At 42.8% G+C, this 12,141-nt stretch overlaps 1 protein-coding gene across 10 annotated transcripts in view; it reads left to right on the top strand.

Moving 5' to 3' along the window:
- Positions 1-12,141, top strand: part of abi1a (abl-interactor 1a) — a 37,188-nt gene that overhangs the window by 5,972 nt on the left and 19,075 nt on the right. For all 10 annotated transcript variants that reach the window (XM_028432806.1, XM_028432808.1, XM_028432809.1 and 7 more), the window contains exon 2: positions 3,079-3,246. In XM_028432806.1, coding sequence (XP_028288607.1) covers positions 3,079-3,246 — 168 coding nt within the window. The remainder of the gene's footprint in view (positions 1-3,078; positions 3,247-12,141) is intronic.

Here is a 12,141-nt window from a genome sequence, read left to right on the forward strand (position 1 = left end):
GGAGCACATAAATGTGTTTGTCAGCTGTACAAATCCAGCAGCAGATTGCACTGTGGAAACACTGTACTGTGTTGTTTTGTTGGCAAATGTTCGTACATGTTTGAACATCCAGCTCAACACATACATGCAGCCTGCCCCTGACTCTGAGGTTTAGTTTTTAGATTGTGTCCCTGTTAGTCATTGGAGGGAGTACTCATTTTATCCATTTCCTTCTTCTGCTTTGGGTGGAGGAGCAGCTACAACTCCTTTGCTGCTGTTTCTGTCCTCAGAGAGGAAGCATGAACCTTTCCTTCCTATTGTCTCATTGCAGCCAGCAGCACTCTCACATTAAAACACCAACTTGTTTGCAAAAAAAAAAAAGCATGAGTGCACTTCTATGGCCGTTATCTCACCAGACTGGATGGGTGACTGAAAGATGGAAGTTCCCAGAATGCAAAGTGTGTCTTGCCACTCCCTTTTTGTCCCAAAAACTGCCTAAACCGATTGCACACGTGCAGCATTTGAACATTTCTGCCTCTTGTTTGATCTTTTTTTATTGTCAGAGCATGCATTCCTCCGTACTCTGCTTATTTTAAACCCAGCAGAGGTGCTGACAGCCCGTCTACTACTGCCTGGATCTTCCGTAGTGTCTTTCACTCAGTCATTACTCAGCTCAGAAATATGAGATAAAGTGCCCCAGGAGCGCTAAAGCTCTCTGGGAGTCCACCTCATTCTCTGCGTCTCCTGCTGTGGCAGAGTATGCTCAGCTCACTCCACTCCTGTTATTTTGTACCGATCGAGCACATTCCAACAAGCACCGCTTGTTCTCATTTTTTTCAACCGAATGTCTCCTGTAGTTTAGCTTCTTTCTCACTGTCAGTCTCAGCACAGATTGTTGGGTAATTGCACAAGAAATCTGTTTAGTTTGAGGATTTATACGGGTTTCTGATCTGTGGATGGATGTGGGATCTGTAACTGGAGCGTGAGGCTTTAAGATGCTGCAATCAAGTGTCACATCTGTCCTCCCAGCGCCCACCACTGACCACACATCATCACAGCTCCAGATTACAAATGCACAAAGGGGGTTAAGAAACAAAGCTGCCAATTCATAACAAGATCTTATGAATCTGATTATTTCTTTCTTAAAACTCTGCACCACAATTAACACGAGGCTAAAGATTTACCCTCATGTAAACACAGAAGGATCAGCTCTGCATGTCGGCTTTCTCAACAAATCAATCCTGCCACCGTGTTGTGTTCTGCAGTAGATCCTTGATAGTCTTTAGGTGCACTCGTTCTAAAGCCTGAGCACTCAAATGTTTGCTGCTTGTGGTCCAGAGAGGCCTGAATGCACACATTCATGAAGTATGTATGATAAATGTGGATCATTTATGAACCAAACATCACATGTTGTGCTTTGGCTTTAAGCTTGTTTGAATGAATATGTTATGTCCACACATCACAGTTCAGCAGCCGTGAGCCAAAGAGATGAATGATGCTGTTTGTCTGCCCAGCTGCAACAAGTTCATTCAGCAGTTTTTAACACTGCCACTGAAATTTCAAAGGAAACAACAGCAAATTGTAATGTAAGCTATTAAAATATATTTGACACTTTCCAAATCATTACATTGATTTATATGCATGTTAAAATATTTTGTGTAGTTGCTTAGGTTTAAAAATTGAATTTAAACAATGCATTGTCTCAGATTTGATATGTAGGCGAGCAGATCCAAGCATGAGTACTTCACTCCTCTGTTTCAACAACAACAAAAAAATGCAGCGTTTTTCACTTACAAAAAAAAAAGGTGCTGTCATGGATGTCTTTGTTTGTTTGTTTTTGTTGTTTCACCTGATTACCTCCAGCTGTTACTCCATCCAGCGTATTGCATGTTGTGGTGTCAGGGGTAGGTGTCTGTGTGTACACATGAATGACTGTGATTTCAACACATGGCGCTCAGCCCTGTGGAGGAACGCATCTGCTGCTCACACTCGCACTAAAAGAAACACGGCTAACTGAGGGTAACAGGCGCGAAAGCTCTCCAGGTCTGCAGCTTTTAGCTGCACGGATTGCTTCTGGATTAGTTAAGCGCTGCCACAGAGAATCAATAAAGACGCAGGCAGTGACAGGGTTGTGTTCCTCTGCTCTGTCCTCTCCTCTTCATATGGCCAACTGTTCCCTTTTATTTCCTTCTTTTGCCCCCTAACTACTACCACTAGTAATCATCTCCTCCACCACTGCTGCCACCACCTTCCTCCTGCTACAGCAGCCTGTTATCAGAGCCCAGTATTGGCCCCTCCAGGCAGCGCTCCTTGGACTTTTTAACTGTTTAGCACAGGGACCCTACAGAGATCAAACATGATGGCTCCATTTAGAGCTAATCAGTTTGAAGTGCATGCCTCTCAAAAGCTGCTATTAGAGTTTGTCAGGATATCTTTCTTACTATCAACATGTTAAAGATTTATGTAATGTCCTCCATATATTCAGGGGTAAAGGCCAAATCTTAAATTAGACATTACAGTGTGTGAAAACAGGAAGAGAAAGCCCTGCCAGCTTCCCTTTGGCAGCCATGCTGGGCAGAGCTCCGTGGACGGTGTGTGATCTACAGTGCTACAGTTGAAAAACCCCGGTCTGTTTTTCCATGTGCTGTGAGTGAATCTGGCAAGATGACACCTAATGTGTCCACATGATGAAATGTAATCATCTGCTCATCCATTATGGTACAACAGCTGTTTGATATCGTTTATATTAAATCATGTGCTCTGGTCAGAGGAGCAGATGCTCTTGTTTACTGGATGCAGAGAAACATGTGCATGATGTAAACTAACAGAATAAACACATAAGTAGTGAGCATAAATAAATATATATACATATATTATGTACTTATTCTTAATCGTCTTCGTCTTCGTCCTCGAGCGTGTGTGGTATCTAGAGAATGAGAATCAGAAGACAAATGGAAGTCTTGGCTGCTCTATTGGCCTGAATCCACCACGATTATCTGACCTGAACACAGGACTAGAAGATGAATGCCAATGTTACGTGATATTAACAGTAACAGTCTTTTCTCTCTCTCTCTCTCTCTAATTCCTGTTCGTGCACAGGCCCAGGACAAGAGGAAAGCTCTGGAGGAGACCAAAGCGTACACCACCCAGTCCCTGGCCAGCGTGGCCTACCAGATCAATGCCTTAGCCAACAATGTGCTGCAGCTGCTGGACATCCAGGCCTCGCAGCTGCGCCGCATGGAGTCCTCCATCAACCACATCTCTCAGGTCAGAAATACACACTCACCACAGACTGTACAGCTGTGGAGAATGGTCCCCCACATTTCCCACTTCTCGTCTCACTTTCACACAGACTCTTGTTATTTTAGAACACTGAACAAGGCTTTCTGTAGTGTCCATAGCTCCTTTCTTATTGCTTTATCAGTCCATTTCTGTCTGGATGTGTGTCTGACTGGTGGTCTGTTGGCCTTTTATTTTTATGCTCTTGGTTCCTGTCAGCGGCTCGGAAACCCACTGTAAAACATTTACCACCAAGTTAGTCTATAAAAGGATTGATTTGTGTCATAGTCAGTACTAATATTTAGTTTTTTTTACCTTAGTTGTGGTTTCCATAGTTTTTAAGCAAATAAAAATTAAAAGCTCACTTAATTTTTTTTCAGTTGCATTCATTCATTGCATTGCATGCATCCATTTTATAAAGTATTTTATACATTTACTAAGCTTTGAACCTATAAATGTTTCCTCTCTGCGGCAGGAGGTTTTTGCCATGTGCAGGTAAATCCAGCCGCTCATCCAATGAAGGCATTAAGAGCTCAGACAAATCAAACAGAGAACTCCAGCCATGTGGGATCCCGTAGATTAAAAACTGGGTGGCATTCACCAAACCCTGAGCACCAGACGTGTTAAAAGAGTGTTTACGAATGGGAGTTTGCAGCAGTGTGATGTGGAATGGAAAGGAGTCCTTTTGTCTTCCTCACATCTTCGGCCTGTGTTAGCGTTCTTTTTAAATCTGAAATTCCTTCAGGATACATTGAAGGTCAGATTTCTCGGTCAAATGGAGGAAGACAGGACTTGTGAGGCTTGAAGGTTTCAGAGATGGATGATGACGAGCAGAGAAAGGGACGAAAGAGACCAGAGAAAAGGCATATTTACTCTTTCAGGTTTTGAGTCAATATCCTGACAAATAGCATTCAGCCGATAGCAAGGTCACCATGACGCCGTAGCCCGCCTCGGTCTCCATGACAACTCAATGAGCCACACTGGAAAAGTATGTGAGAGACAGATGTGGTACTTTAGATCAGCAAGAGAGGCCATACAGTGAATAATGCCTCTCATTTTGTCTGTGGGAAACTCCATACTTCCTTTGCTATATTTAGCTTGTAGCAAAGCTTCAGGTCATCGAGAAAGAATAACACGCTGCTTCTCAGGTCAGATCATAATCATTTTTTTCTTATTTGTCTCAGTGAAATGTCAATTATTCAGCAGCTTTGACTTCTAGCAAACCCAGGATGTCCTTTTCCCATCCATCTCTGCCTTACAGTGTATTGTATATAAGCAGGCCCACAGGTCTTAATGTGCTGTAATGAGGTGTATCTCAGTTATAATAATAATAAAGAGGCAGGGCTGTGAGTTTTGCAGGCTGTGGGTGTGTTACTGTTCTTTGCTGTCTTGTTCAGTGGTGGATCATTATCGAGTTGCCCTCTCTGCTCATGGATATGAGATTAGAAGAAGCCCTCAAGGCCTGTGTGGCATACTGCTGAATGGGTAATGGAGAGGGAAGCCTGTAGCTCGCAGGCTCTGTGTTTTTAACAAGGGAAAATAAAGGGCATCACCTCAGGTGGCACTGAAATATGATATGAACACTGTAGTAGTAATAAACACTTTAGAGTTCATCTGCTTTTTGCTCATTCTTTTGTCTAATCCCTTTCTTCAAGCCTGAAGCTGTACAGATTGGTGATCTCAGATTAATGTGCCACTGTGTGTGTGGTGAGACGCTGCGTGGCGTCAGTGCCACTTCAGGCACGCTCTGGTCAGGGTGAGTCTGCTCAGCGAGGATGGCTTTTTTTTAATCCAGTGTGTGCATGCAGTGTGAGGTGTTTGTGTGTGTGTCACCTTCCCTGCCGTCACAGCCATTCACAGCCTCGGTGCAGCGAGGAGGCGGAAGTGCTGGGGGCAGAATAGGGTGGCTTGCAGGGCTTCCACCTTGTGCTGCGTGTGAAGTGGCTGCTAAGAGGCTGTGAACAGGGAGCGCTTTGTCTGTCCGACGGAAGAAAATGCCTCACATTGAAAACCTCTCTGTGATACCCTAAACAGAGAATGTGTGTGTGGTGGTTCCCCACTGACACATCTGAAGCTTTTTCCTTCTTGTTTTTATATAAAATGGAACACAGATGCATGCAACCACATGGGACCTGTCATTGTTGCCATGGTAATACATAAACCCTTGTTTGGGACAGGTGTCTCTCTGTATCTGTCATTTTTAGACTTACGAAAGTGAAAGTGCCCCCGATCTTTGTCCTGCAGCTTTATTTATATAGAGTAAAGTTAGAAACAAAGACAAAACAGATTCATTGAGTGCTTCATTTGGTAGATATATAGAATACAAAATAAACTGACACCAGATAATGCACAGGCTGCTGACATCTAGCTAACAGTACCTTTTTTTTTCTCTTGCTTGCAAGAGCCACTTCACACGCAATGCTTGTTATTGTTGTCACTGCATTGTATGTATATTTTAGATGCAGCTGGAGCTCACGTCATTTGATTGTGAAAAGACAAGTTTGTTGATTCACTACCAACTTTTTGCCCTTTAAAGACAATAAATCTCTTGTACAATGGTGAATATGTCCAACACTCACACCCCAAATTGGACATACAAAGGATTAATAGCACTGAACGACATGGAAAATATATCAACTTTCATTTAAATGTAAATGTCATGTTGGTGAGGTGCAGCTAGTGGCAGATTTAATGTAGTGTCAATGAAGATGGTAATAAGAGCCAAATGATCTCAATTTAATTCAGTTTCAGTCCAAAAGTTAATTTATAATCTGTAATCTAAGGAGGCTCAATCTTCATTGCTGCTAGGAGTATTGCACTGGTATGCTGACAAATTGCCCATTTTCTTAAAGGCATTGGCCAGTAGCTGAGCATATAAAGGCCACTAACCACACAGGCACATCACACAGGCCTACTGTTGTTGCTGTGTGAACCTTCCCCTCTGTATTATGCTCATTATTTCCTGAAAGTATGCATGTTTGTCGTCCTACCTCTTCTTCGCCTGTGCTTTGCAAATTACTGATGTAACAACAAGCATTGGCATGTACCAGGTTTTGAAAGGTTTATCCACACCTGCATTAGACTTTAACAAGCTCACATTGTCTCTGTTATTCTCTTTAACATCGTCCTTCACCAGTTCACATGATGTGAATCACCTCTGGGTTAGAGCTCATTACTCAACTATGTGTGGCAGCACTATGTGCCGCTGGTACATGCATCAGTTGATCTGAACTTATATATATATATATATATATATATATATATATACTTTGACACACTTAACACCTGTGCATATTCTGAGCATTATTCAAAGACCTTTTGATGCTTTGTTTGCATGTGGTCAAGACACTTCCAGTAAATTCCCCTTTAACTTTCAGTATTTTTATAGAACTGGACATCTGAGTCATGTCACAAAGGAAATACTTACTCAGGCAACAATTGTGGGAAACTCTGGTTGTTAAAGTCTGACTGAGGAAATTAAACATATAGACAGATCTTTGTTTTGATGTTTAGTATTTATCTAATCAAACTGTAGATTATAGACACAAATTGACCACTTGGTGTTAATTAATCAAGCATAAGCCTGAGCATGCTCTTCTAAAAGAGCAGTTGACAACATGGTAATGAGGATGGATTTATGGTTGTCATTGCCAAAAAAGCATTTTACAACTCAGTGTTTTGCCAGCACAGATGTATTTACAATGATGTCAATCACTTGCACTTACATTTGGATCTGGCCGGTGTGCAGACTGAACCCAGTGACCAGAGTGATGGAGCAGCAGCACAGCAGCAGCAGAAACAGGCCGAATGCAAAAAGCAGCTGACACACGCACACACACACACACTGAACCGCTCCCTGTTTGTTCCCACAGCTGTGAGGTTCACTGAGATGCTGTTACTACAGTTACACAATATTCTTATCTGATCACATGAGTCAGCCACACACTTGTGTTCAAAGCAGGATTCAGTTTGTGTTTGAGTTCAGCTTGGCACACATTTCACTGTTTTCAGTTATGTTTTTTGCATTCCAGTCCACATTCCTACAGTTGCATGCTGATACACTCTGTTGCCTGTGTGTGTGTGTGTGTATGTGGGCAGTGACATGGTAGCAATACACTTGCAAAGGCTTTGGGTTGTGTCTGCGTGCTGCAGTAGTGACTTTTTGACCCCCTGTTGAGGAAGAATGGCACTCCTCCAAACAGGAAATGAGGCCTTATCCACCATCCCAGTGTGTGTGTGTGTGTGTGTGTTGTCCTTGTGTTTCCTGCTGATCGCTCTGCTTGCTGTGTGTTTTTGGTCTCTCCCGGTGGTCTGTCCAGCTAGCCTGGCCTGTGTGCTGTCATTTTACTATTGAATATTTACACTCATTCTGGATGCCGCCTTCTTTGTTCAGTGGATTATAGTGACTTGTCTGTGTGGTCAGACCTTTGTGTGGTCCCCTGCTGCAGGACAGTGGTTGTTAAAAAACACAAGCTTGATGGTAGAAAGTTTGGATTTAATTCAATTTTCTTGCAACCTTTATATGACAATTAATATTTATTACCAATTATTGGATGTTGCTTTATGCTTTATGCTTGTTAGCTTTGGTTGTTTCTTCCTGTTTCCTTTGAATGAATCATGAAGTTTGTAGCCAGCACTGCCCTGTCCATGTGTGTCCCAAAGCTTTTTTGCAACATATTTGTCATCTCAAGAAACTGGACGCTGCAGACGGCAACTTCCATAGCTGTCCCTGCCCTGTGTCGGACAGCTCTGCACGGCTCTCCTCTCTGGAAATCCCTGTGTACCTTTCCTATCTATTCCACTGTCTTCTACTCATGAAGGTAGCTGTGAAGGTCTAAGTATTAGACTGAAAAACCTGGCACAAGCATGTCATCTGGCAGACTGGTGCTGGTTAAGTAATGGGCAGAATTTGATGCAGGGTGCACAGAAGGAGCTGCTCCAAGCCCTTCAAAACAGACAAGAGTTCCTTTTAATGATGTGTCAGAATCGGTATTGATTTGTCTGTCAGTCTCCTGTTAGATCGCATATGGTACCGTATGCTTCCTGAATGTGCCTCGGATATGAAGTGTGGCTGTGCACACTCGCTCTGGAGGTTAAAGGGGACTGAGTGATGATATGTCTGAGGATGTTCTGTGAATCATTAGCTCCTCTGCTCAGTGGTTACTTCCTTCTGCAGAGCACCATCATTATTACCAGTGCATTCTTTCCCACCTAACTACACTACGTCTACACACCACAGTTCTGCAGTGTCCTCCTTGGGAATTATTTTTCAGCAAGACTGATGAGGAAAGTTGCATTTGTGTTTATTGTCTCTTGTATGTGGTAAAGACTCTCAGGCTGAGACAGAATGCTGTTTTGGCCGCAGCCCAAAGTGCGATTGGTGAAAGTCAGCCGAGGTGTTTCCATATGTGCTGTGTTAGCAAACAAAGCGTCGACCTTGGTATGCTGTGCTGGCTCTCTTTAATAGTGTGTGTGTGTGTTGTTTTTTTTCTCCTCTGCTGTGAGAGTGGGAGAGATTGTCTCTTCAAGGTTTCACACTATGTCCAATCCTTACAACCTCCGCTTCTGGCTGCATCATGCCACACATGGGATGTTAGATTTCTACCAGACGAATCCGGTTTTTGAGGGATGTTTAACAAGGAGCTGCCAAACTGAGAACTCCCCACAGGGGCGAGTTGACCTCTCATATTGGCTCAGAGTGCAGATGGAAGCTCCCGACATGTTGCACTAACAGCTCCACCGAAGGGCCTTTGGACAACTGTTTGACTCCACAGATGACAGGCTTCAGATGTGCTGGCTGAAGTCACGCTGAGAGACAGAACAGACAAAGAGGCGTTTTGGCTCGCTCACACAGTTTAGGAGTGTTGGATTGCGCTGCTCTTGCAGAAGAGGTTGGACACAGTGAGAAGCTGAGGACAGTGGAGTGGGAGTCACACAAGAGGCCTCCAGGCATCAGCAGTTTACTGGTTCAGATCTGGGACACGGTGCTCAATGGAGGGTCGTTTCGGGGGGATTAGGCCTTCAGTCACAAGATTAGCCTGAACGGTCATGAGATGATTGACAGGAAACAAACATGTCTCAAGGAGATAATTGAATATTATAAAATAGCCTCTGGCCTTTTCTAAGTTTTCCTTTTATCTTAGAAAATACTGGATTGTTTTACATCTTTCAAACTCTTACATCATTTCACATCATTGTCACTTGGGAGACATCATACTTATAATGCCCTAAAGAACAGGGACAATGAATACCACACTCAAAAAACTAAACTAAAATATAAAACCTAGCTTAAACTGTTGTTGGATGTTGAATTGGATGTTTCTGCTTCTGTCTAAAGCAAGGCATCGGTATGAGATCAGGCCCCCCAAAAAATCTATTGGACTTTTGAAAAATGGGCTGATCTGATCCTCATTATCTAATATCCAATCTAACTAGACATATATCGGTTTTTGTCTTTTGGCCATCATAAAGGCAGAGCTAATGTTGTCTGCATTACAGTGAGGTTCATAACATAATGATGTAACAGACACTGGGTGTTTTAATGGCAGAAAATCAACCAAAGCTCTTGTTTCCAATTTTTTCCACAGTGCATAAAGCAACATGTACAACGCTCCCCTCCCTCCCAACAGGTTATTTCAGGAAAATGCTGGAAATATCAGTAGCTGAAGCAGATCAGACAGGTTGAAGGAGAAAAGTGTGTTCAGCGGGAAAAAAAGCACACTTCAGACCTCGTAGAACTTTATAAAATACTCTGTGGAGCAGATTGTTCAGGGGGGAATGTGGTTTCCTGGAATAATTACACTCCAAATGGAAAAGATGTTAATGTTTTCATCAGGCCGTCTTCACCTGTTAGCAGCTCTGACCACCGTGCTAAATCCTAAGCCTGAAATTGAGGTTCAATGTGTTTAACAGACATCTGCTTCATAGTGGTTATCTCATCGTAATCCGACAGAACAGAAAGGACGTTCTGGACCCTTTTATTCCTCATCTCATTTCACAATCATGTAGTTCTGATTTATGATTTTTCACGTCAGTAAAAATAGTTCATGTCCTCATGTTCTTGGCCTGAAATCCATGGGAATCCATCCATTTTTTTCTGTGTGGTTTCTCAGAGGAAAAAGATGTCAGTGCCTTGCTGAAACATTTTTTTAAATCTTATAATCATGTTCAGTGGAGCTCTATCATTAACTATTGGTACATACGTTTGGTCTGGCGAGCCACATGTGCTTGTCGGTATGTAGGGTGTGTTTGCCTAGTAGTAGGCTTTTCCCTTATGCTGTGTGTCAACCCTGCTACGCCCGCAGATCACACTGTGTCCAGCCGTTCCTTTTTTTGTGTGTTGATGTTTGTGCGTGAGTTTATGCATAGCTGGCATTTTACTGAGGATATCATCCCAGCGGCCGGTCTGCCGAAGCGCTGAAAAGGCTGTTTTTGTCTCCCTCTCAACATGTGCTGAAGTGAAACCGGCTGTCTCGGCTCCGTATCAAAGTCTACAGACATGTTTTTTTTTATCCTCCTCTGTTACCTCACCCACCCCAGTGTGTGTGTGTTTAGTGTGTCTAGTGGGAAGTTGTCAAGTTAGGTTTGAGTAAGGCTTCAAAATTCCATCTTGGTGCTTTGATTGGCTGTGGAAGAGCACTGAGAGACTTTTGCCCCTTCGCTGATGGTGTGTGTGTGTGTGTGTGTGTGTGTGTGGATGCATTCTGTCATTGTGTGACCCGTTTCTGTTTCCCAAGTACTTAGCCCCTCCCCCTCTTACTTTATGTGGGACTGCACAGGCCTGAAGATTTTCTCTTGGAAAGAGAGGGTCATCACAGGACAAAACATATCCAAATAGGGAGATAAAAATCCATCGTTACACAGCTCTCTACAGTGTTCAGTTACAGGTTGTTAGTCTTATCTTTGCTAAGTTAGCAAGAGTCTTTTACAGTCAGTTGGCCTTTAAAATGTTTAGTTTTATATCCTGGTTTTGTCCGTTTTTGCAAACGGGGAGTACTCACATCAAAGCCAGGATGCTGACAGTGTCATACAGTGGTGTGTATTTGCCTTTGCAGGTTTCCAAATCAAGTGGCAAAGATAATGATCAGTCAAGACACACCTGTCAGAAGGTGGTCAAAAAAACATTGATACTACAGCAACAAATAGTCAGGTTTTTCCTGTTCCATACACATACACTGCCTCCTTCTGTCAGATCATAGAGACAAAATTTTACCCCAAACCAGGCTAGAAGTTGAAGTGTTTAAGTAGCTGAACGCGACAGACTTAACTATTGACCCATTTGCACAAAGACAAAAGGAACTTAAGGCTTGCTGGATCCATTGAGCTCACAGTGATGTAATATGCTGGTATCTTTCGACTCCATCTGTGGCTTAATAAGCCCTTATCTTGTCATTGCCTCTCCCTTTGTGCTGCTTCATAGTTTCTGTTTTTATTAAATTGCCTGAAAAGAGCTGTAAGTGTTGCAGTTTTCACTACCCTGCAGTAGACAAACGTTAGATCCTAGAAACTTACTAATGCATACTTTGGTTGCAGCCTTGCAACCAAAATGGCAACAATCTGGCTTAAAAAGAAATAAACAAGTCCTAACTATTTAGGCACTTGTTGCTACTAACAACACAACAAGACCGTCTCATTGAGGCAGCCGCTGAGCTGACTCACTCGTATCCAAAAGATCTTCATTGAAGACATTTTTTTCTGTCTGGCTAAGAATGTGTGGATGACGAAGAAGATTTTGGCAGGAGTTCCAAAGTCTGACCTAAATCCACACACTAGTCATAGGTGGATGACTCTTCACTGGGAGTGGGAAGAATTAGTGGGATGGGGAGAAAATAAAAAAAAAAGTGCAGAATACGAACTTGATGGTGAAAGATGGATGTAGAGACT

The sequence above is a fragment of the Parambassis ranga genome, chromosome 20, assembly GCF_900634625.1.
Source record: "Parambassis ranga chromosome 20, fParRan2.1, whole genome shotgun sequence".
Classification (NCBI taxonomy): Eukaryota; Metazoa; Chordata; class Actinopteri; family Ambassidae; genus Parambassis; species Parambassis ranga.